The 26,939-nt window shown below is 46.6% G+C and overlaps 1 protein-coding gene across 1 annotated transcript in view; it reads right to left on the bottom strand.

Moving 5' to 3' along the window:
- Nucleotides 1-26,939, bottom strand: part of SLC46A1 (solute carrier family 46 member 1) — a 59,348-nt gene that overhangs the window by 15,508 nt on the left and 16,901 nt on the right. Inside the window, exons 3-4 of the mRNA XM_063955984.1 lie at nt 18,100-18,183; nt 6,370-6,526 (exon numbers count right to left, since the gene is read on the bottom strand). Of these exons, the coding sequence (XP_063812054.1) occupies nt 6,370-6,526; nt 18,100-18,183 (241 nt within the window). The remainder of the gene's footprint in view (nt 1-6,369; nt 6,527-18,099; nt 18,184-26,939) is intronic.

Here is a 26,939-nt window from a genome sequence, read left to right as displayed (position 1 = left end):
GAATCCTTGTCACTTCCGTCATTGCCCTCTTGCTTCTTGTGCCGCCCTGTCTGTTTACGTGGGCGACTGCCGTGATGTTGTCCGACTGGATCAACACCGGCTGACCCTGAAGCAGAGGTCTTGCCTGACTTAGGGCATTGTAAATGGCCCTTAGTTCCAGGATATTTATGTGAAGTGACGTTTCCATGCTTGACCACAAGCCCTGGAAATTTTTTACCTGTGTGACTGCTCCCCAGCCTCTCAGGCTGGCATCCGTGGTCACCAGGACCCAATCCTGAATGCCGAATCTGCGGCCCTCTAGGAGATGAGCACTCTGTAACCACCACAGGAGAGACACCCTTGTCCTTGGAGACAGGGTTATCCGCTGATGCATTTGAAGATGCGATCCGGACCATTTGTCCAGCAGATCCCACTGAAAAGTTCTTGCGTGGAATCTGCCGAATGGAATCGCTTCGTAAGAAGCCACCATCTTTCCCAGGACCCTTGTGCATTGATGTACTGACACTTGTCCTGGTCTTAGGAGGTTCCTGACTAGGTCGGATAACTCCCTGGCTTTCTCTTCCGGGAGAAACACCTTTTTCTGTACTGTGTCCAGAATCATTCCTAGGAACAGCAGACGTGTCGTCGGAATCAGCTGCGATTTTGGAATATTTAGAATCCATCCGTGCTGTCGTAGTACTACTTGAGATAGTGCTACTCCGACCTCTAACTGTTCTCTGGACCTTGCCCTTATCAGGAGATCGTCCAAGTAAGGGATAATTAAGACGCCTTTTCTTCGAAGAAGAATCATCATTTCGGCCATTACCTTGGTAAAGACCCGGGGTGCCGTGGACAATCCAAACGGCAGCGTCTGAAACTGATAGTGACAGTACTGTACCACAAACCTGAGGTACCCTTGGTGAGAAGGGCAAATTGGGACATGGAGGTAAGCATCCTTGATGTCCAGAGACACCATATAGTCCCCTTCTTCCAGGTTCGCTATCACTGCTCTGAGTGACTCCATCTTGAACTTGAACCTTTTTATGTAAGTGTTCAAGGATTTCAGATTTAAAATGGGTCTCACCGAGCCGTCCGGCTTCGGTACCACAAACAGCGTGGAATAATACCCCTTTCCCTGTTGTAGGAGGGGTACCTTGATTATCACTTGCTGGGAATACAGCTTGTGAATGGCTTCCAATACAGCCTCCCTGTCGGGGGGAGACGTTGGTAAAGCAGACTTTAGGAACCGGCGAGGGGGAGACGTCTCGAATTCCAATTTGTACCCCTGAGATACTACCTGCAGGATCCAGGGGTCCACTTGCGAGTGAGCCCACTGCGCGCTGAAATTCTTGAGACGGGCCCCCACCGTGCCTGAGTCCGCTTGTAAGGCCCCAGCGTCATGCTGAGGACTTGGCAGAAGCGGGGGAGGGCTTCTGTTCGTGGGAAGAGGCTGTCTGCTGCAGTCTTTTTCCCCTTCCTCTGCCCCGGGGCAGATATGAGTGGCCTTTTGCCCGCTTGCCCTTATGGGGACGAAAGGACTGAGCCTGAAAAGACGGTATCTTTTTCTGCTGCGAGGTGACTTGGGGTAAAAAGGTGGATTTCCCAGCCGTTGCCGTGGCCACCAGGTCCGATAGACCGACCCCAAATAACTCCTCCCCTTTATACGGCAATACTTCCATATGCCGTTTGGAATCCGCATCCCCTGACCACTGTCGCGTCCATAATCCTCTTCTGGCAGAAATGGACATCGCACTTACTCTTGATGCCAGAGTGCAAATATCCCTCTGTGCATCTCGCATATATATAGAAATGCATCCTTTAAATGCTCTATAGTCAATAATATATTGTCCCTGTCCAGGGTATCAATATTTTCAGTCAGGGAATCCGACCAAGCCACCCCAGCACTGCACATCCAGGCTGAGGCGATTGCTGGTCGCAGTATAATACCAGTATGTGTGTATATACTTTTTAGGATATTTTCCAGCTTCCTATCAGCTGGTTCCTTGAGGGCGGCCGTATCAGGAGACGGTAACGCCACTTGTTTTGATAAGCGTGTGAGCGCCTTATCTACCCTAGGGGGTGTTTCCCAACGTGCCCTAACCTCTGGCGGGAAAGGGTATAATGCCAATAATTTTTTTTAGAAATTAGCAGTTTTTTATCGGGGGAAACCCACGCTTCATCACACACCTCATTTAATTCATCTGATTCGGGAAAAACTACGGGTAGTTTTTTCACACCCCACATAATACCCTTTTTTGTGGTACTTGTAGTATCAGAAATGTTCAAAACCTCCTTCATTGCCGTGATCATGTAACGTGTGGCCCTACTGGAAAATACGTTTGTTTCCTCACCGTCGACACTGGAGTCAGTGTCCGTGTCTGTGTCTGTATCGACCTGAGGTAACGGGCGCTTTAGAGCCCATGACAGTGTTTGAGACGCCTGTGCAGGTATTAACTGATTTGCCGGCTGTCTCATGTCGTCAACAGTCTTTTGTAAAGTGCTGATACTATCACGTAATTCTTTCCATAAGACCATCCAGTCAGGTGTCGACTCCCTAGGGGGTGACATCACTAACACAGGCAATTGCTCCGCCTCCACACCATTTTCCTCCTCATACATGTCGACACAACGTACCGACACACAGCACACACACAGGGAATGCTCTGATAGAGGACAGGACCCCACTAGCCCTTTGGGGAGACAGAGGGAGAGTTTGCCAGCACACACCAGAGCGCTATATATATACAGGGATAACCTTATATAAGTGTTTTTCCCTAATATAGCTGCTGTATATATTTATATGCCAATTTAGTGCCCCCCCTCTCTTGTTTTACCCTGTTTCTGTAGTGCAGGACTGCAGGGGAGAGTCAGGGAGCCTTCCTCCAACGGAGCTGTGAGGAAAAAATGGCGCCAGTGTGCTGAGATAGGCTCCGCCCCCTTCTCGGCGGCCTTTCTCCCGCTTTTTTATGGAAAAATTGGCAGGGGTTAAATGCATCCATATAGCCCAGGAGCTATATGTGATGTATTTTTTGCCAAAAAAGGTGTTTTATTGCGTCTCAGGGCGCCCCCCCCAGCGCCCTGCACCCTCAGTGACCGGAGTGTGAAGTGTGCTGAGAGCAATGGCGCACAGCTGCGGTGCTGTGCGCTACCTTATTGAAGACAGGAACGTCTCCTGCCGCCGATTTTTCCGGACCTCTTCACTCTTCTGGCTCTGTAAGGGGGCCGGCGGCGCGGCTCTGGGACCAATCCATGGCTGGGCCTGTGATCGTCCCTCTGGAGCTAATGTCCAGTAGCCTAAGAAGCCCAATCCACTCTGCACGCAGGTGAGTTCGCTTCTTCTCCCCTTAGTCCCTCGGTGCAGTGAGCCTGTTGCCAGCAGGTCTCACTGAAAATAAAAAACCTACTTTAAACTTTTACACTAAGCAGCTCAGGAGAGCCCCTTAGCCTGCACCCGTCTCGTTCGGGCACAAAAATCTAACTGAGGCTTGGAGGAGGGTCATAGGGGGAGGAGCCAGTGCACACCAGGTAGTCCTAAAGCTTTTTACTTTTGTGCCCAGTCTCCTGCGGAGCCGCTATTCCCCATGGTCCTTTCGGAGTCCCCAGCATCCACTAGGACGTTAGAGAAATATATATATATATATATATATATACTAGGGTCTCAATCTCTGCTGATAAAGGTACCTGTCCACGCTGCCACAACGCTATAAACCCATGCCGACACAATCGCCGGTCTGAGTAGTGTACCAGAATGTGCACGCTATCTGCAGGATCCCTGAGAATAGCTGTTACGTCAGGGCTACCTTTTGGGCAAACGTGCCACCCTAGGGGAAGATTCCCATCGTATCCTGGCCCTAGTGGGGAAAGGATACTCCCTGAGAATTCTTTGTGGGAAACTGCAGTCTCTTGTCTGGAGATTCCCACCCTTTTTCATCATGAGAGAAGGGAAATTTACCTCAGCTTTCTTCCCCTTAAACATGTGTACCCTTGTGTCAGGGACAGACGAGTCATCAGTGATATGCAAATCATCTTTTATTACAATAATCATATATTGAATACTTTTCTGCCATTTTGGCTGTAACTTTGCATTATCGTAGTCGACACTGGAGTCAGACTCCGTGTCGATATCAGTGTCTATTATTTTGGATAGTGAGCATTGAGAGACTCTGAAGGTCTCTGCGACATAGGGACAGCATTGGTAGATTTCCTGTCTGTTCTCTAATCTTTTGTGCAATAAATTCACCTTAGCACTTAATTACACATATCCAAACAGGTGTCGGCGTTGTCGACGGAGACACCCTCTCACACACATTTGCTCCATCTCCTCCTTAGGGGAGCCTTTTACCTCAGACATGTCGACACACACGTACCGACACACCACACACTCAGGGAATGCTCATCTGAAGACAATTCCCCCATAAGGCTCTTTGGAGAGACAGAGAGAGAGTATGCCAGCACACACCCCAGCGCTATTAACCCAGGAATAACACAGTAACTTAATGTTAACCCAGTAGCTGCTGTTTATATTGATTTTTGCGCCTAATTATGTGCCCCCCCTCTCTTTTTACCCTCTTCTACCGTGTAACTGCAGGGGAGAGGCTGGGGAGCTTCCCCTCAGCTGTGCTGTGGAGAAAAAACATGGCGCTGGTGAGTTCTGAGGAAGAAGCCCCGCCCCCTCGACGGCGGGCTTCTGTCCTGCTTTCATGTACCATATTTGGCGGGGGCTCATACATATATACAGTGCCCAACTGTATATTATGCAAACTTTTGCCAAAGAGGTCTCTAATTGTTGCCCAGGGCGCCCCCCCCCCCTGCACCCTTACAGTGACCGGAGTATGTGGGTGTAGTGTGGGAGCAATGGCGCACAGCTGCAGTGCTGTGCGCTACCTCAGTGAAGACTGGAGTCTTCTGCCGCCGATTTCGAAGTCTTCTTGCTTCTTTCACCCGGCTTCTGTCTTCCGGCTTTGCGAGGGGGGCGGCGGCGCGGCTCCGGGATCGGACGACAAAGGGTGAGATCCTGTGTACGATCCCTCTGGAGCTAATGGTGTCCAGTAGCCTAAGAAGCAGGACCTATCTGCAGAGAGTAGGGCTGCTTCTCTCCCCTCAGTCGCACAAAGCAGGGAGTCTGTTGCCAGCAGAGCTCCCTGAAAACAAAAAAAAACCTAACAAAATACTTTCTTATAGCAAGCTCAGGAGAGCTCACTAACCAGCACCCAGCTCGTCCGGGCACAGATTAAAACTGAGGTCTGGAGGAGGGACATAGAGGGAGGAGCCAGAGCACACCAGAATCTAAATTCTTTCTTAAAGTGCCCATGTCTCCTGCGGAGCCTGTCTATTCCCCATGGTCCTTACGGAGTCCCCAGCATCCACTAGGACGTTAGAGAAAACAAGAGCGGGCACAGAATCATGGAAGTGTCTCCGAGTAACTGCCTGCAGCCCCTGTGTGGGCATACTGCGTAAGGGGCAACACTACTGTGTGGGCATAATGTGAATAAGGAATACTACTTTGTAGCTTCATTTGATTTAGGGATACTATTGTCTCGCAATGCCTCTTCTCACAGAGGCCACACCTCATTTTTTGGCGCGCACTTGGTCTGCTTTTAATATATTGCAGGGCCCCAATGTCTGGTTACAGCTCTGATGCATTTACCTAATCTTGGGTGCGTATGGGTGTGTGTGTGTGTGTGGGGGGGGGGGGGGGGGGGGGAGAGCCCAATGCATATTGTTGCACCTGGGCCCACCACTCGATAGTTCCACCACTGAATGAATGAACTGATCAAGTAGATGTAAGGTGCCGCAGTTCTCATAGTATGTATAACGATTTATTAATGATCTGAATGGGTGCTCTATGAGATGCTAGACAGGTATTCCTAATTGAAACACAATGTGTGCACTAAGGGGTAAATTTAATAATCAGCGCTTTTCAATGCTGCTGCATATTCCAATGGTATCGGCTACTGGTTTTAAAGGAGCAATCATGTTAAAATACAAAATCCGCCTGGTTTTGCATTTAATATTATTAAAATCCAGCCACTGAAATCATGGCAGCTTTGAAAAGCTGAGCTTTGTAAATTTACTCTAATAATAAATTCTTGCAGAGTTCATATTTAGAACACATTGTTTATATTATATTTGCGCAATAGAGACAGGCCAACAAGATGATGATACATCTGGTCACTATTGCTTCGTGCCTTGCCTGGGTGTAGAGGTGAAGTAGGAAGAGAATTACCAGCACAACAGGTGCCTGGTAATGTATTTACCCCAAAAACGTAATATAATATTCACCTTACAGATGAAAACATGTAGAGCGAAGCCCTAAGATAAGGTTTTCATTGCTCAAGGCAGCGCTGAAGCAGACATTATTCAGTAGTAATAGTGGAGTGTGACAGTTACCCAATTATTCCAGCTGGGATCAGTAGGACAGCGGCTCCAAACAAGAAGGTGAATCCCTTCATGAAGTACAGCGTTGCCGGATACAGAGAATTAAAGATACTGGTGGCCAATATAAAGGAGACTCCTTCAACACAAGCGACAACAGAAAATAATGCACCTGTGGACAACAAAGGGATAACACAGAGCTTGAAATATTTTTTTCTCCATATTATTGACAATATAAATGATACAGTAACAGCCAGAAGGAACTGAAGAGCTTTCATATTACATAAAGTGTTCAGGTCAATCAATGTGAACATATCAGTGGCAGTAGCGGATTTACTGCAAATGAACCGAAGTGGACACTTAGGGCCCGGCGGTTCCTGATACATTGATGGAAATGTTTGTTAGCACCCGCCCATGGTCCAGGGGTAGTTGTGGTAGTGTCTGCAGCCAGCCAATGGAACGCTGGAGTTGGGGTGGGAATGTGTAATAGCAAGAGCTGACAGGGGGGGAAATGGAAGGGGGTTGGGGTTGTGGTGGTGGCATACAGTTGAGGCGGGTGGTCGGTGGGGGGGAGGGGGGGGGGGTTGGGGTATTACTTGTACTTTTAAATACAAATCCAGAGCAACAGGTGCTCTTAAGCATATAGTAATTAAAACATTTCCAGAATGCTGGCCTTGTGTATACTGAAAGTGTGATGTGCGGTCCGTCATGGGGTCACTGGTACATTGATATACATTTTACCTTTGGTGTAAAATTATCATTTTAATAGTGAAGGGACTAAAATTGAATGACGTGTATTGTTACATAGTGGGGCTGGAATTTATAATATTGTTACTTCTGTTTTTTTTAGACCAGGCAATCCCAACCTCAGTCCTCAAGGCACACTTACAGTCCAGGTTTTAGTGATATCCATGCTTGAGCACAAAATACTTAATTAGTAGCTCAGTTATTTTGATGTAACCACCTGTGCTGAAGCCTGGATATCACTAAAACCTGCACTGTTAGTGTGCCTTGAGGACTGAGGTTGGGAATGCCTGTTCTAGATGCTAATGTTATCCGCTAATGGTAGCTATAGATGCCATCGGGTAAATGTATCAAACAGACTCAATAAGATAAGTGGGGAAGTTGCCTATAGCAACCAATCAGCTTATATCTATTATTGATCATGTACATTCTATGAAAAGATTGCTAGAATCTGATTGGTTATTACGCACATCTTCTCCACCTGCCGTCTTTAGAAGGTATGATACCCCATGTCTTGTAGGAAAGGCATTCATTTATGGGTTCTTTTAAATTATTAATATGTTGTTCATAACTTTGCCTCTTTACCAACTTTACCAGTCTTGCAATCAAATTCTAATTATACTACAGCTGTCCAACATTGTGCAAGCGCTGGAATTACTGTGTGTGAGAAACACACGTGATGAAATATAATTGGATTGCCAAAAATACACTTGTAACATGCGTTTCCCAATAAGCGGGGTTATTCAGGTTTGCTAGCAAATCGAAAAAGTTAGCAATAGGGCAAAACCATGTGCACTGCAGGGGGGCAGATATAACATGTGCAGAGAGAGTTAGATTTGGGTGGGTTATATAGTGTCTGTGCATGGTAAATACTGGCTGCTTTATTTTTACACTGCAATTTAGATTTCAGTTTGAACACATCCCATCCAAATCTAACTCTCTCTGCACATTACATCTGCCCCACCTGCAGTGCAACATGGTTTTGCCCAGTTGCTAACTTTTTTGGTTTGCTAACAAACCTGACTAAGGCCCTATGTACTGATGAGCTTGGGGAGAAATGCAATGAGTTGTACTGAAAGAAAAATATACGTTATGGTAAGAACTTACTGTTAATAACGTGATTTCTCTTATGTCCACAGGTATCCACAGGATAACATTGGGATATTGTCGAGCAACAGCGAAAATGGCACCAACACGGTCACGAGCTTTCTGGCCTCCCAGGATGCATTGGGGCCTCCACTATATAGTCCCACCCACTGACTCAGTCAGATCAGTTCTTTCCACAGCGATTTTAGGCAGGAACATTAGGTAGAGACTTGTACAGGCGATAAGAACACACATGCACACCCTTCCATACAAGAAGGAAGAGGTTTAGTGATTGTCTAGATCCTCAAATCAGATGCGTCAGGGTGTGATCCCTGTGGACATAAGAGAAATCACGTTATCAACGGTAAGTTCTTACCATAACGTATATTTCTCTGGCTGGGTCCACAGGATTATCCACAGGATAACATTGGGATTCCCAAAGCCATTTTAGTGGTGGGGACGCTCCTGATTGCACAGGAGGACCTTTCGCCCGAAGTCTGCGTCATGAGAGGCAAAAGTATCCAAGGCATAATGTCTAATGAATGTGTTTATGGAAGACCATGTGGCTGCCCTACATATCTGTTCATATCTGTTCTGCTGAAGCACCCTGCTGTGCTGCCCAAGAAGGACCTACCTTACGTGTAGAGTGTGCAGAGACATTAGCCGGAATAGGGAGATCTGCATGAGAATAAGCTTCTGCTATTACCATTCGGAGCCATCTCGCCAGCGTCTGTTTACTAGCAGGCTATCCTCTTCTATGGAATCCGTAGAGGATGAAGAGAGAATCTGTTTTACTGATGGCACTAGTACGATCTATGTATATTCTTAAAGCCCGGACCACGTCCAGCGACGCTTCTCCCGCAGATAGTCCCGATATCTGAAAAGCTGGGACTACAATTTCTTCATTCAGGTGAAACTTTGATACCACCTTTGGAAGATAGCTAGATCTCGTTCTGAGAACTGCTCTGTCTGGAAAAAACTTAGGAAAGGAGACTTACATGATAATGCTCCTAAATCTGACACTCTTCTGGCTGACGCCATTGCCAGTAAAAAAAGAACTTTAACCGTTAACCACTTAAGATCTGCTCTCTCAAGTGGTTCAAACAAAGGACCCTGGAGAAATTTAAGAACTAAATTCAAATCCCAGGGAGCTGCAGGAGGAACAAATGGAGGTTGAATATGTACTACTCCTTGGAAAAATGTACGTACATCCTGTAAATCAGCAATCTTCTGCTGAAACCATACAGTTAACGCTGAGACTTGAACCCTCAAGGAAGCAGCTTTCAACCCTTTATCCAATCCTGCCTAAAGGAAATCCAAAATCCTAGCTACTTTAAAAGATCTCGGATTGTAATTTTTTCCAGTACACCAGTGAATATAGGCTTGCCATATTCTATGATACACACAGGCCGAAAAAGGCTTTCTTGCTTTAAGCATGGTTTGGATTACTTGTTTCGAAAATCCTTTAGCCTCTAAGATAGAGGTTTCAACAGCCACGTCGTCAAAGATAGGCGATCCAGATGACTGTGATAACAAGGACCCTGCATTAACAGATCTGGACGTTGAGGGAGCAGTATCGGTGCTTCCACGGACATTCTCAACAGATCTGTGTACCAATGCCTTCTTGGCCAAGCTGGAGCTATTAGAATGATTGCTCCATTTGCCTGTTTAATCTTTCTCACTACTCTGGGTAACAGAGATATTGGAGGGAACAGATATGCCAGCTGAAACCTCCATTCTACTGACAGTGCGTCTACCAGGACCGCTCCTGGGTCCCTTGTTCTTGATCCGTACCTCGGAACTTTGTTGTTTAGACGAGACGCCATAAGGTCTATCTCCGGTAGACCCCATCTGTTCACCAGTGTCTGAAACACTTCTGGGTGTAGTGCCCATTCGGTTTCCTGAATGGTGTGCCGACTGAGAAAATCCGCTTCCCAATTTAGTACACCCGGGACAAATACTGCTGACAATGCCGGGAGATGGAGTTCTGCCCATTTTAGAATGGGAGTTACTTCCTCCATCAGACTCTTGGGCCAGTATTTACTAAAAATCCGAGTTTGGTCGATTTGTGTTTTTTTTTCTAAGTCCCAATCCGGGAATTTACTAAGCACCAATCTCGGCAGTGTCTGGTCTATTCGTAATGGTTTGAATGACAACGTCCCGAAATACGAATGAATAGACCATCGGTCAAACGCGGCTGTTATTTAATAGAATATGGCCATTCACTATTCATTCGTATTTGGGTGTTAGTTTCTGAGTGTTCAAGTGTGGGTCTGTTTTTTTTCGAATCGTTAAAAAAAGCAGCAAAAAAATAGACCTGCTTTTTCCAGTCGAGTTTGGATAACCATGCACGGATCAGTGAGATCTGTGCATGGTTATCTATGGGAAAGGGTCTGTTTAGTTTAAAATCAGAAAAAAAAAATTGCGTGGGTCCCCCCTCCTAATCATAACCAGCCTCGGGCTCTTTGAGCCGATCCTGGTTGAAAAAATATGGGGAAAAAAATGACTGGGGTTCCCCCATATTTAATCAACCAGCACCGGGCTCTGCGCCTGGTCCTGGTTCCAAAAATACGGGGGACAAAAAGCGTAGGGGTCCCCCGTATTTCTGAAACCAGCACCGGGCTCCACTAGCTGGGGAGATAATACCACAGCCGGGGGACACTTTGATATCGGTCCCTGCGGCCGTGCCATTAAAACCCCAACTAGTCACCCCTGGCCGGGGTACCCTGGAGGAGTGGGGACCCCTTCAATCAAGAGGTCCCCCCCACCAGCCACCCAAGGGCCAGGGGTGAAGCCCGAGGCTGTCCCCCCCCCATCCAAGGGCGGCGGATGGGGGGCTGATAGCCTTTTGATAAAATGTGAATATTGTTTTTTGTAGCAGTACTACAAGTCCCAGCAAGCCTCCCCCGCAAGCTGGCACTTGGAGAACCACAAGTACCAGCATGCGGTGGAAAACCGGGCCCGCTGGCACCTGTAGTACTACTACTAAAAAAATACCCCAATAAAAACAGGACACACACACCTTGAAAGTATAAGTTTATTACATACATGCACACCTCCAAACATACATACTTACCTATGTTCACACGAGGGTCGGTCCTCTTCTCCATGTAGAATCCATGGGGTACCTGTGGAAAAAATTATACTCACATAATCCAGTGTAGATCGGTCCTCTTCTGTTCTCTGTATAATCCACGTACTTGTCAAAAAAATAAAACGCAAACCCGACCACGCACTGAAAGGGGCCCCATGTTTTCACATGGGACCCCTTTCCCCGACTGCCAGGACCCCCCCCCTGACTCCTGTCTAAGAGGGTTCCTTCAGCCAATCAGGGAGCGCCACGTCGTGGCACCCTCCTGATTGGCTGTGTGCTCCTGTAGTGTCGGTCAGGCAGCACACGGCAGTGATACAATGTAGCGCCTATGCGCTCCATTGTAACCAATGGTGGGAACTTTGTGGTCAGCGGTTGACCGAAAGTAACCTCACCGCTGACCACAAAGTTCCCACCATTGGTTACAATGGACCGCCGATTTCTGGACCTCTTCTCTCTTCAGCATCTGCAAGGGGGTCGGCGGCGCGGCTCCGGTGACCCATCCAGGCTGTACCTGTGATCGTCCCTCTGGAGCTAGTGTCCAGTAGCCTAAGAAGCCAATCCATCCTGCACGCAGGTGAGTTCACTTCTTCTCCCCTAAGTCCCTCGTTGCAGTGAGCCTGTTGCCAGCAGGACTCACTGAAAATAAAAAACCTAACAAAACTTTTACTCTAAGCAGCTCTTTAGGAGAGCCACCTAGATTGCACCCTTCTCGGCCGGGCACAAAAACCTAACTGAGGCTTGGAGGAGGGTCATAGGGGGAGGAGCCAGTGCACACCACCTGATCCTAAAGCTTTTACTTTTGTGCCCTGTCTCCTGCGGAGCCGCTATTCCCCATGGTCCTTACGGAGTCCCCAGCATCCACTTAGGACGTCAGAGAAATCAAAGTGTCCCCCGGCTGTGGCATTATCTCCCCAGCTAGTGGAGCCCGGTGCTGGTTTCAGAAATACGGGGGACCCCTACGCTTTTTGTCCCCCGTATTTTTGGAACCAGGACCAGGCGCAGAGCCCGGTGCTGGTTGATTAAATATGGGGGAACCCCTGTCATTTTCCCCCCCATATTTTTTCAACCAGGATCGGCTCAAAGAGCCCGAGGCTGGTTATGATTAGGAGGGGGGACCCCACGCAATTTTTTCCAGGATTGTAAAGACCTTAATCAACTTTTTAAGGTACACAATGAAGCCCTGCACGGATCTCACAGATCCGGCCGGGTTTCCTTGTGTTTTTTCAGGCAGTGTTTTACTCATCACTCCCGTAAAACACTGCCTGATATTATGAATCACATCGACATCGGAAAAAACGATTGTGCAAAACTCGGCAGCTTAGTGAATCACCGTATCAGGATTCAAAAAGTTGCAGTAAAATGCACCCGATACCATTCGAGTTCAAACACCCTTCAAAACGGACAAAACACGAATATTAGTAAACAAACCTCTTGCTGTGAGTTCCTCCTTGATGATTGAGGTATGCTACTGCCGTCGCATTGTCTGAGCGGATCTGGACTGGTCTTCCTTGTAGTAAACGGCTCTTATCTCCAACAGATTTATCGGCAGGCGACTTTCCCTTGCGGTCCATTTTCCCTGGAACCATAGGCTTCCGAGTACCGCCCACCAGCCTTGCAGGCTGGCATCTGTTGTCAGGACTTAACACTCTTATCCAAAAGGGTCTCCCCTTGTTTAAATGGTCTGTCTGTAGCCACCACGCTAGAGACCTTTTTACCTTTACTGGAATCTTTATCGGTGGTCATTCCGAGTTGTTCGTTCTGTAATTTTTTTCGCATCGCAGCGATTTTCCGCTTATTGCGCATGCGCAATGTTCGCACTGCGACTGCGCCAAGTAAATTTGCTATGAAGATTGGTATTTTACTCACGGCATTACAAGGTTTTTTCTTCGTTCTGGTGATCGTAATGTGATTGACAGGAAGTGGGTGTTTCTGGACGGAAACTGGCCGTTTTATGGGAGTGTGTGAAAAAACGCTACCGTTTCTGGGCAAAACGCGGGAGTGGCTGGAGAACGGAGGAGTGTCTGGGCGATCGCTGGGTGTGTTTGTGACGTTAAACCAGGAACGACAAGCACTGAACTGATCGCACTGGAAGAGTAAGTCTCGAGCTACTCAGAAACTGCACAGAGAAGTCGTTTCGCAATATTGCAAATCTTTCGTTCACAATTTTGATAAGCTAAGATTCACTCCCAGTAGGCGGCGGCTTAGCATGTGCAATGCTGCTATAAGCAGCTTGCGAGCGAACAACTCGGAATGAGGGCCATCATCTGTTTCTTTATCGTCTGATGATTTCCGTTCCATTCGGCCAGAATAAGGTGCTGCAATGGTCTGGAGTGGAATTGCGCATATTCCACCATGTCGAAGGTTGATACCATCAGACCCAACAGTCGCATTGCTGCATGGACTGACATTGTTTGGGCTTGCAACGCTTCCTGAGCCATGACCTGCACCTTGACTATCTTTTTCTCTGGTAAGAGAACTTTCTGTAGGTCTGAATCCAATATGGCCCCCAAATGAACCATCCGCTGTGACGGATTCAGGGACGAATATTCCCAATTTATGAGCCACCCGTGTCTCTGTAAACAAACTATCGTCTGTTGAAGATGGCTGAACAGTAAATTTTGCGATTGTGCTAAGATTAACAGGTCGTCGAGGTATGGGAATATTCTTATCCCCTGCTTGCGCAGACAAGCTGCCATAACCACCATGATCTTGGTAAACACCCTGGGTGCTGTAGCTAGCCCGAAAGGCAGAGCTTGGAACTGGAAATGTTCCTGGAGGATGGCAAACCTGAGGTAACACTGATTTGACAGTGCTATAGGCACATGTAGGTAAGCATCCCGTACATCCAGAGATACCATGTAATCTCCCGGTTCCATAGCCAACATTATGGAGCGTAACGTCTCCATGTGGAACTTCGGGATCCATATGTATTTGTTCAACATTTTCAGATTTAGAATTGGTCGATATGACCCATTTGGTTTCTGGATTAGAAATAGATTGGAGTAATACCCCTGTCCCTTTTGTGATGGAGGTACCGGGACAATCACACCTGACTGCAGTAATTTTTGGACTGCTTCTTGCAGGGCATTGGCCTTCGACTCTATACGAGACGGACTGGTGCAAAAAAATCTTTGAGGCGGCTGCCTCCTGAATGGGAACCCATACCTCTGAGATACTACCTTCTGCACCCAGGCATCTGCTGTTGACTGTTGCCATATGTGTGCAAATTGAAGGAGTCGGCCCCCAACCCTGGAATCCTCCAGGCGGAGGCCCGTCTCTTCAGGCTGAGGGTTTCTGTTCAGGTTTAGAAGCTGGCTTTTTGCTAGCCCACTGCTACCTACCCCTGGATTTAAACTGGGGTTGTTTATAGCTTTTGCTTTGCTTTGCCAGCGAAATGAGCACAATTTTAAACCTTTGGACTTAGGGTTATAGGTAGCCGGATTCGATTCAGCCTCTGATTCTAGGATATCCGATAAAGGTTTTCCAAATAATATATTACCCACAAAAGGCAATGCTTCCAATTCTTTCTTGGATTCCGCATCTGCCTTTCAGGTACGTAGCCAAATTGCTCGACGAGCGACTACTGTCAAGGCTGAAGCTTTAGAAGCAACTGTACCTACATCAATTGCTGCTTCTTCCAAATACTGGGCAGATTGTCTTAAACTGTAAAAACGATCCTCTTGCTCCCCAGTAGGAGAAGGGATGCTGTTCTCTAGTTCCTCTATCCATTCGCCCATAGCCTTTGCTACCAAGGCTGAAGCCATAGCAGGTCTTACCACTGCTCCTACTAGAGAAAAAATATTTTTCAAAAGGCTCTCTACCCTTCTGTCTGTGACATCATTCAAAGAGGTAGATGACAGTGGTAAAGCAGATTTATGCACGAGTCGCAGAACATGTGCATCTACTTTTGGAGGAACTTCTCTCTTCGAACAATCCCCAGCAGGAAATGGATAATAAGAATCCCATCTCTTAGGAATCTTATACTTTTTACTGGGCGCTGCCCAAGACTCATCTATCATTTCCGTCAACTCATCTGACGCTGGAAATTCAGCTTTCACCGATTTTGTTCGCTTAAATACAGGTGCCTTTGCTTTTAACGCTGTCTTGGCTGGCTCTTCCAAAGAAAGCACAGCCTTCACGGCATTAATAAGTTCAGCTACATCTTCTGAACTAAAGCTCTGCGACTGATCATCATACGGAGTTGAATCTATTGTTTCCTCATCATCATCCGATGTATCATCTTGTGTAGTCTGCCACAAAGACGTATCTGTCTTAGTCTTACCTGCCCCTTGGTTGCTTGTAGAGGCTACTGGAACCAAACCATAGGAGGGGAGCTGCATGTATGGGTTCATAGTGTAACCTAACCCTTGAAATGGTGCTACCGGAGCTAACCGGTCCGCTATTGAAGACAGAGTCTTTGCGAACATATTCCATGGTGGCTCTGTTGGTGGTTGAACCAACTCCTGTTTTTTACTTCGCTGAAAAGCGAAACAGTTTGCACACAAACCCTCCTAAGTGACCAATTGATTCATATCAATTACCGCTGACTAACAAGATAAGCATGTTAGGGCTATAGGAGTGCTTGATAAATTCTCCTCATCACTTTTGCCGCTCACAGACATGGTATTAACCTGTTATCGACTACACAATTTGTGACTGAAGAACACCCTATATGTCAGTATATAGAGGTGAGATCAATCTGACCACAGTGCACCTGATTTGAGGGTCAGAACAGGACTGACATTACACAGAAAAGTCAGCACACATACTAGCAGTCAGTCACATGTTAAAGCATTAGACATTGTCATATGAGAATACAACCTCCATAATAACTTATACATAAGTAGGAAAATTGTACTTCTGTTTTAACTGGTTCTATTTTCAACATAACATGCAGAAAACACAGTAATATACAGGTCTCATATGCAATAGGTACTAAAAATTAACAATGCATACTGAGAAGTAGAGAGAATTTCTAGTACTGTATACCCTGCCTCCAGAGAGTGGGATACAGGGAGACTCACCACACTTCCATATCCAAGCAAATACGCTCGTAAGACGCTGAGTGGATTCAGACGCTACTGCTGTACACTGCCGCTCTTGATAACTGATAACGGACATGGACGCTCACCAACGGACACGGACGCTGAGCGACTTCCACGTGTATGCAGACGCTAAGGCCTGCGACTCGGTCTGGCGGGTTTATATCCAGTGTACACAACCGCAGCGTATAAGCTGCGACCGAGTACCCTCGTGGTAGCGTTTGAGCTGGAAGTGAGGTAATTTAGTTCATTTAACGAGAGACACGCGGGAACTGGCCATAAACTCGGAGGAGGGACGGCCAGGAGAGCGTCTGAAACCCCCTGTTGACTTAAACTCCCAGGATCGCGGCCTCTACCTAGTCCTGGCGCCTATGATCCCCAGAGCGTAGCGCTGTCACACTCGAGATGTTCGGCGCATCAACACACTGTTTGTAGTCTCCACCAAATCAGTGTAGCTGTGTCCTGACCCCTCTAGTAAGAGGAAGTCCATAGACGCACCGTCTCCCCATGCTCCGGCCACAGCCTGGTTACGTCTGCTGGTCCTGCTAGAACATCCGACACAGACGTCCGTCGAGACAGCACTGATACCCGAAGGTAAGCGTTGTTGTGACCCGGTGGGGAGTTGTTGGAGCGACTCTTTCTAATATGCGTTTAAGACGCTGTTAAGAGAAGTTGCTCTAAAAAATATAGTAAGTCTATAAAAATAAAATAATAATAAAAGCTGTAGGCTGCTTTATTCACAGCAGCCCTGTGACCATGCGGCTTCCTGCCGCACCAAGCAAAAAATTGATCTGACTGAGTCAGTGGGTGGGACTATATAGTGGAGGCCCCAATGCATCCTGGGAGGCCAGAAAGCTCATGACCGTGATGGTGCCATTTTCGCTGTCGCTCGACAATATCCCAATGTTATCCTGTGGATAATCCTGTGGACCCAGCCAGAGAAATATTAATTGAAAAATAAAACTCTCTCTCTGTGTGGCTGCACTCTATGTGAGATTCAATACAGCATCAAGACCACATGCATTACACAGATAGCAGGAGTGTGGTCAGGGTGACTGGTTTCAGCAGAATGTGATCTTACACATATCATTATGTTTAACTATTGCTAACACACCCATAGTATCTGACAAGAAGTATAGTATTCTTTTTAGGTCACTAATGTAGTCTATATTTACAGTTATTTGGTGCTAAATGTGATTCCCAATATAGGGGACAGTGATTTCCAATATAGGGGTCATGGAAATCGAGGAGTCCAGCATGGGAAAAGCCTGTAATGCGAGAGGAATGCATAGAATGGAAATCGTATGTTCGTATTTAAATTGTAAATTACACTAATTACCTGTAATCTCTGCTGGCTCTCAAACAAACTGATATTTATACAGGACTCTGGTTCTATTTATTACAATAACGTACTACTAGTGTGTCATGGGAAAATAAATATGTTCCAGAGAAGAGATGTGGACTGGGAAGCAGAGATTTCGGTGTACTTTGGTTAAGCATTGTTCCTCTGCACTGTGAGGTAACACTGCACATTGGCATGCAGCTTCCTTAAACTCACAAACCACAATAACTCTTCCTATTTCAGCTGTGATTTTCTAGTGCAGCAGCTTTGGAGAGAAAAAGCTGACTGTAAAGATTACCAACGATCAACCTTTGTCCGCTGAGGAGATTGCAGGGTAAAGTGCATGTTTAAATTCCACACCAAGGGTATTTGTGGTTACACGTATATTGCTTTAGTTATTCATCTACATGCACAACACAAATTTTACTGGTCTGTACCTTGTTCTCCCTCATCCACCAGTTTGGACAGCTTGGATCTTATTACAGGAGTAGTTGCCATTGTGAAGAACCTCAGCCCATACCCTGAAAGACCAATCAAAAACATTTTTAATATGGTGATTTTCATGGAAAAAATATTTTAACCCAATCATAGCATTGCACACTCCGTTTATACAATACTTATAATGGAAGCACAATGGTTTCCGATCATTTGAGGTACAACAATAGAATTGTGTGGTACCGCACAGGACCAAAGTAAATATTGAGAATATGGGCTCTTTTGTGTATGGCCTCTATGAAACCAACAATAAAGGAGTTAATAAAATAATCCCTGAGATCGGTATCTAGCCTCCGAAGTTGGTGGTGCTCCCAGAGTCAGTGGGACGTATGGATATGAGACAAGAGGGAAAGAAAGACTCTGTGTTGGGGCACACTTGAAATAATGAAATCTAAAACTTAACTCTTAAATTTCATACAACATAAAAAAGGATTGATACACAGTATCAAAAGCAGTTGCCAAGGGGGAGGGAGCAGGTACTATTTACCCGGGCCCAGGCCTGATGTAGGGGCCCAGCAGGTGCCCGATTCTCCCCCACCCCATCTGGCAGCAGCAGCTCTTCTCAACCCAGCATAAGCTGCTGTGATCTGGACTGCACTATGGGGGTCATTCCGAGTTGATTGCTCGCTAACAATTTTGCAGTGCTGCGATCAGGTTAAAACTTGGCAAAACAGCGCATGCGTATACACCGCAATGTGCAGGCATGTCGTACAGGTACAAAGAGGATCGGTGCTGGGCGACGGATTGTACGAAGAATCCATGCGCACAGCCGATCGCAAGGAGATTGACAGAAAGAGGGCGTTTATGGGTGTCAACTGACCATTTTCTGTGAGTGTTTGGGAAACGCAGGTGTGTCCAAGCATTTGCAGGCCGGGTGTCTGATGTCAATTCCGGGACCAAAAAGCCTGAAGTGATCGCAGCGGCTGACTAAGTCCAGAACTACTCAGAAACTGCAAAAACTTTTTTGTGCTGCTCGGCTGCAAAAGCGTTCGCACACTTACAAAGTGAAAATACACTCCCCCGTAGGCAGAGACTATCTGATCGCAGCGTTGCAAAAAGTTGCTAGCGAGCGATCAACTCGGAATGACCCCCTATGTCCAGGGAGGGGCTTAAAGTAATATTTTTTTCTACGTGTGCAGGGCCAAGCCTCCTGTGATTAGGCCACACCCCTTGAAAAGTACCCGGGCCCGGTCAGGCACTCTACTGCCCTTTCAAGAACTGGTAGGTTGATCTATTCTCTCATGAGTCTGAAACAACCGTCAGAAAGTCTTGAGTCGCCTGGATAATCAGGGAGAGTCGGCAACAGTAGTGGTTGACTCAGAGCCCCCCCGCCATTGGGGTGTGGAATAACATGGGCCACCTATCTTAGAAGGCCGCCCACTGCTGGGTGATCCGCAGCTACCGTCAAGACTCTCCATGGCGCAGCTCACTGACATGGACTGTGCCTGCCACCGACAAATGGCCAGTAATAGCCTGCGCAGACTAATTGTACACATACTGGCTATGCAAGCTGCAGGGAAGGAAGAGGGAGGGGGCATTGCATGTTAGCTGCGAGCGCAGCCCTGGTCACATCAATGACAGGGAGTCTGCTCTGCATTAGCACAGCCGTGCCTACACTGAGTCAATAAGTAAAATAATTAGAGTGGGTGTGGGGTATCGCCTGGGCCCACCACCTACTAGTTTTGCCACTGGTAGGTCAGTTAACTTTCAGTGATGCAGAGGTTCTGTAGAAGTGAAAAGGCTCTTGTTATTTGCTAGTTGTGGCACTAGGATGGGGGGATATCAAAGTTAATGCTTCGAACGTGGTAATTTACAAAGTGCAAATCATCCGTTTCGCAGTGTAAAACCTGCATGCACTTTCCTTTATAACTAGATTTCTACCAAGTGCACAGCTAAATGGCGCCATTTGTCGCACAGCAGTATGCTCAAGCAGAGGAAAGAGGTGGTGGAATGTGCTTGTTTACTGTAAGACATTAAAGAACACATTCTGATTTTAAGTTTGCAAAATGTCGTTGGGTCTCATCCTATGTAATACATAGGGCATCTTTTAGGTCTCCGTTTCCAGGAACACTCCTAGAAATGTAAAGAAACACTACACATAGACAAAACTGCCACATTATATAGACAGACCCCATCTGCCCCCGTCCTGACTCATGTAGTCCATAACTCAGGCTAAACTCCGAATCTAAAGTAGAAAAATTGAAGAATGTTTTTTCTTATTGAAAGGACTGGTTAACTAAAGTGGTAGGAGATTGTAGTTTCATGTGACAGACAAGTTCCACACAGCATCCCTGCACATGTTTTTACCTTTCTGTACACTCACATGTGCTTCTAGATTACACAGGGCAGGCATGCACCTAACGTGTGCTGGGCTACGCTTCTAGGTGCAGTTTTGCATTTCTCAGTAGGTGCACTTTGCAAATGATCCCAGTACCTGCTAGCACGATACATGGAGGGAGGGAAATATAGCCATCACTGAATGTTATAGTTATACGTGTCGTGTGCTAGAATATATAAATCAATTTGATGCATCCTAACCCCCCCCCCCACTCCCCCCCAAAAAACCAGTGTATTGTACAGCAATGCAGACAGAACATACACACATTCTCATTTTACTCCCTACCATTATAAAATCACCATCCTCAATGAAATGACATAGAATGTGCCTGTAAATTAAGTGGGACTTTAAATTAGAAGCGCTCTGAATGTACATTCTATAGAAACCACCCACCCTCAGCTCCCTCTAAAGTGATCACCTGTTTATACCATTCTTTATTACATCAGCTTCTAGCTGCCAGGGGTCACCAGATTGTCATATGATCACATGGATGTTGTTCTGAGCTACTGTATATGTTTGTTGTACTGAGTAAGGTAACAGTCAGTGAGGACAGACGAGATGACGTGTGAGCAAATTAAATATTATTTCCTAGAACAGGTTTAACAGGTTAAGGTGCTGCTCCATTTACAGATGTGTATGGCAAGCAGCTCAGTGCTTACATTCAGTAGTTTCATTTTAGCAAGGGAGAGACAGATGTAGCCTATCTAGACTTTAGTAAGGCATTTGACACCTTTCCCACATCGCCTACTGCTAAATAAACTCAAATGCCTAGTATTGGACTATAAAAACAGATAAATGGATAAGATCCTGGTTACAAGATAGTAAATAGACAGTTGTAGTAAATGGAGTGCATTCTTAGTATTAATAGCACTATACTGGAAACTACTGAGGAGGAAAGGGATCTAGGAGTCACTATTTTAAGTGACTTAAAGGCAGGAAAGTAATACCCCTTTCAGACCGCCAGCTATGAACATGGGTTACTGGTACATGAACACACATAACCTGTGTTCATGTGCGGTCTGAAAGGTGCCAGGGTTGAAATACCGGGTCAAGCGACCTGGTATTCCAACTCAAGTAGCGAGCAGGGTTGAACACATGTTCAACCCGGCTCTCTGTGCGGTGTGAACGGGAGCAGTGTCGATGCGACCTGTTTCCCATTCACTGTGTGTGGACGGGCACCTGAGGCGAGTTGCACCCTGGGAGCTCCAGTGACAGGCTTCCGGGTGCAACCCGCCCTTAGGCAGTCTGAAAGGAGTATAATGCTACAAAACAATGAGGAAGGTAAGTTAGAAGCTTGGTTGCACAGTGACAGGGAATCAGGAGCATAAAATTTTAAAGAATAAATAAATAAAATAAAGGTCATAATGCCACTGTATAGGTCATTGGTACGGGCTCATTTGGAATACTGTGTCCAATTCTGGAGTCCATATCTCCAGAAGGATATAAATACATTGGAGAGTGTACAAAGGGCAACTAAAATGGTGCATGGCCTACATCACAAAACTTACCTGGAAAGATTACAAGATCTTAACACGTATAGGGATGTATGCAGTTAGTTCCGATCATTTCAGAGCTAATGAATTCGCCCCACATGAGTATTCAATTAGGGCCTTTTTTAGCAGTTTTTAAGGCATTTTTGCCAAAACATTTTTTATTAAGTGAAAAGGCACTGGTAAAAAATGCCTCAAAATTGGTGAAACTGGCCCTCATTTTAGAACGGAAAACAAGTGGATTGGCCGATCCACGTGTTTTCCGCCCTTGTTACATTTTTCGCCTAGGCGAAAATCCTGCCCTGCTATTGCATAGGGCGAATCTCCATTTGCACTAAAAATAGCGAAAAAGCTCAGTTTTCACCTAGGCGAAAAAATGGAGCTAATTGCATACCCCCTATAGTCTGGAGCGGAAAAGGGGGGACATGATATAAACATTCAAATATACCAAGGGTTTTTACCTAGTACAGGAGGGAAACATTCTTCTAAAGAGGAGACGTATTAGAACTCAAAGACATTCACTGATACTGGAAAGAGGCAGGTTCAGGAGAAATTTAAGGAGAAAAAAAAAAAAATCACTTCACAGAAAGGGTAGTGGATAGGTGGAATAGCCTCCCCTCAGAGGTGGTACAGGCTAAGACAGTAGAGCAATTTAAACATGCTTGGGATAGGCAAACGAATATCCTTACAAAGAAAATAAGAATTTACTTACCGATAATTCTATTTCTCGGAGTCCGTAGTGGATGCTGGGGTTCCTGAAAGGACCATGGGGAATAGCGGCTCCGCAGGAGACAGGGCACAAAAAGTAAAGCTTTTCCAGATCAGGTGGTGTGCACTGGCTCCTCCCCCTATGACCCTCCTCCAGACTCCAGTTAGGTACTGTGCCCGGACGAGCGTACACAATAAGGGAGGATTTTGAATCCCGGGTAAGACTCATACCAGCCACACCAATCACACCGTACAACTTGTGATCTAAACCCAGTTAACAGTAGGATAACAGAGGAGCCTCTGAAAGATGGCTCCCTAAACAATAACCCGAATTAGTTAACAATAACTATGTACAAGTATTGCAGATAATCCGCACTTGGGATGGGCGCCCAGCATCCACTACGGACTCCGAGAAATAGAATTATCGGTAAGTAAATTCTTATTTTCTCTATCGTCCTAGTGGATGCTGGGGTTCCTGAAAGGACCATGGGGATTATACCAAAGCTCCCAAACGGGCGGGAGAGTGCGGATGACTCTGCAGCACCGAATGAGAGAACTCCAGGTCCTCCTTTGCCAGGGTATCAAATTTGTAGAATTTTACAAACGTGTTCTCCCCTGACCACGTAGCTGCTCGGCAGAGTTGTAATGCCGAGACCCCTCGGGCAGCCGCCCAAGATGAGCCCACCTTCCTTGTGGAATGGGCCTTAACAGATTTAGGCTGTGGCAGGCCTGCCACAGAATGTGCAAGTTGAATTGTGTTACAAATCCAACGAGCAATCGACTGCTTAGAAGCAGGCGCACCCAACTTGTTTGGTGCATACAGTATAAACAGCGAGTCAGATTTTCTGACTCCAGCCGTCCTTGAAATGTATATTTTTAAAGCTCTGACAACGTCCAACAACTTGGAGTCCTCCAAGTCGCTTGTAGCCGCAGGCACTACAATAGGCTGGTTCAGGTGAAACGCTGATACCACCTTAGGGAGAAAATGCGGACGCGTCCGCAGCTCTGCCCTATCCGAATGGAAAATTAAATAAGGGCTTTTATAAGATAAAGCCGCCAGTTCAGATACTCTCCTGGCGGACGCCAGGGCCAGTAACATAGTCACTTTCCATGTGAGATATTTCAAATCCACATTTTTTAGTGGTTCAAACCAATGGGATTTGAGGAAATCTAAAACTACATTTAGATCCCACGGTGCCACCGGAGGCACCACAGGAGGCTGTATATGCAGTACTCCTTTGACAAAAGTCTGGACCTCAGGAACTGAGGCCAATTCTTTTTGGAAGAATATTGACAGGGCCGAAATTTGAACCTTAATAGATCCCAATTTGAGACCCATAGACAATCCTGATTGCAGGAAATGTAGGAAACGACCCAGTTGAAATTCCTCCGTCGGAGCACTCCGATCCTCGCACCGCGCAACATATTTCCGCCAAATGCGGTGATAATGCTTCGCGGTGACTTCCTTTCTTGCCTTAATCAAGGTAGGAATGACTTCTTCTGGAATGCCTTTTCCTTTTAGGATCTGGCGTTCAACCGCCATGCCGTCAAACGCAGCCGCGGTAAGTCTTGGAATAGACACGGTCCCTGCTGAAGCAGGTCCTGTCTTAGAGGTAGAGGCCACGGATCGTCCGTGACCATCTCTTGAAGTTCCGGGTACCAAGACCTTCTTGGCCAATCCGGAGCCACTAGTATCGTTCTTACTCCGCTTTGCCGTATGATTCTCAATACCTTTGGTATGAGAGGCAGAGGAGGAAACACATACACCGACTGGTACACCCAAGGTGTTACCAGCGCGTCCACAGCTATTGCCTGCGGATCTCTTGACCTGGCGCAATACCTGTCCAGTTTTTTGTTGAGGCGAGACGCCATCATGTCCACCATTGGTCTTTCCCAACGGTTTATTAGCATGTGGAAAACTTCTGGATGAAGTCCCCACTCTCCCGGGTGAAGATCGTGTCTGCTGAGGAAGTCTGCTTCCCAGTTGTCCACTCCCGGGATGAACACTGCTGACAGTGCTATCACGTGATTCTCCGCCCAGCGAAGGATCCTGGCAGCTTCTGCCATTGCACTCCTGCTTCTTGTGCCGCCCTGTCTGTTTACATGGGCGACTGCCGTGATGTTGTCCGACTGGATCAACACCGGTCTTCCTTGAAGCAGAGGTTCCGCCTGGCTTAGAGCATTGTAGATTGCTCTTAGTTCCAGAATGTTTATGTGAAGAGACTTTTCCAGGCTCGACCACACTCCCTGGAAGTTTCTTCCTTGTGTGACTGCTCCCCAGCCTCTCAGGCTGGCGTCCGTGGTCACCAGGATCCAATCCTGTATGCCGAATCTGCGGCCCTCCAATAGATGAGCCCTCTGCAACCACCACAGAAGAGATACCCTTGTCCTTGGAGACAGGGTTATCCGCAGGTGCATCTGAAGATGCGTGCATTGATGTACAGACACCTTTCCTGGTTTTAGGAGATTCCTGACCAGGTCGGATAACTCCTTGGCTTTTTCCTCGGGAAGAAAAACCTTTTTCTGAACCGTGTCCAGAATCATCCCTAGGAACAGCAGACGAGTTGTCGGCATTAATTGGGATTTTGGAATATTCAGAATCCATCCGTGCTGCTTTAGCACCTCTTGAGATATTGCTAATCCCATCTCTAGCTGTTCTCTGGACCTTGCCCTTATTAGGAGATCATCCAAGTATGGGATAATTAATACGCCTTTTCTTCGAAGAAGAATCATCATCTCGGCCATTACCTTTGTAAAGACCCGAGGTGCCGTGGACAAACCAAACGGCAGCGTCTGAAACTGATAGTGACAGTTTTGTACAACGAACCTGAGGTACCCCTGGTGTGAGGGGTAAATTGGAACGTGGAGATACGCATCCTTGATGTCCAAGGATACCATAAAGTCCCCTTCTTCCAGGTTCGCTATCACTGCTCTGAGTGACTCCATCTTGAACTTGAACTTCTTTATGTACAGGTTCAAGGACTTCAGATTTAGAATAGGCCTTACCGAGCCATCCGGCTTCGGTACCACAAATAGAGTGGAATAATACCCCTTCCCTTGTTGTAGAAGAGGTACCTTGACTATCACCTGCTGAGAGTACAGCTTGTGAATGGCTTCCAAAACCGTCTCCCTTTCGGAAGGGGACGTTGGTAAAGCAGACTTCAGGAAACGGCGAGGTGGATCTGTCTCTAATTCCAACCTGTACCCCTGAGATATTATCTGCAGGATCCAGGGATCTACCTGCGAGTGAGCCCACTGCGCGCTGTAATTTTTGAGACGACCTCCCACCGTCCCTGAGTCCGCTTGAGAAGCCCCAGCGTCATGCTGAGGCTTTTGTAGAAGCCGGGGAGGGCTTCTGTTCCTGGGAAGGAGCTGCCTGTTGCTGTCTCTTCCCTCGACCTCTGCCTCGTGGCAGATATGAATAGCCCTTTGCTCTCTTATTTTTAAAGGAACGAAAGGGCTGCGGTTGAAAAGTCGGTGCCTTTTTCTGTTGGGGAGTGACTTGAGGTAGAAAGGTGGATTTCCCGGCTGTAGCCGTGGCCACCAAATCTGATAGACCGACTCCAAATAACTCCTCCCCTTTATACGGCAAAACTTCCATATGTCGTTTTGAATCCGCATCGCCTGTCCACTGTCGCGTCCATAAAGCTCTTCTGGCCGAAATGGACATAGCACTTACCCGTGATGCCAGTGTGCAGATATCCCTCTGTGCATCACGCATATAAAGAAATGCATCCTTTATTTGTTCTAACGACAGTAAAATATTGTCCCTGTCCAGGGTATCAATATTTTCAATCAGGGACTCTGACCAAACTACCCCAGCACTGCACATCCAGGCAGTCGCTATAGCTGGTCGTAGTATAACACCTGCATGTGTGTATATACTTTTTTGGATATTTTCCATCCTCCTATCTGATGGATCTTTAAGTGCGGCCGTCTCAGGAGAAGGTAACGCCACTTGTTTTGATAAGCGTGTTAGCGCCTTGTCCACCCTAGGAGGTGTTTCCCAGCGCTCCCTAACCTCTGGCGGGAAAGGGTATAATGCCAATAATTTCTTTGAAATTATCAGCTTTTTATCAGGGGCAACCCACGCTTCATCACACACGTCATTTAATTCTTCTGATTCAGGAAAAACTATAGGTAGTTTTTTCACACCCCACATAATACCCTGTTTAGTGGTACCTGTAGTATCAGCTAAATGTAACGCCTCCTTCATTGCCAAAATCATATAACGTGTGGCCCTACT

The sequence above is a fragment of the Pseudophryne corroboree genome, chromosome 2 (genome assembly GCF_028390025.1).
Source record: "Pseudophryne corroboree isolate aPseCor3 chromosome 2, aPseCor3.hap2, whole genome shotgun sequence".
NCBI classification, from domain to species: domain Eukaryota; kingdom Metazoa; phylum Chordata; class Amphibia; order Anura; family Myobatrachidae; genus Pseudophryne; species Pseudophryne corroboree.
The sequence above is the reverse complement of the archived record's forward strand: the minus strand, read 5'-3'. Positions and strand labels throughout refer to the sequence as shown.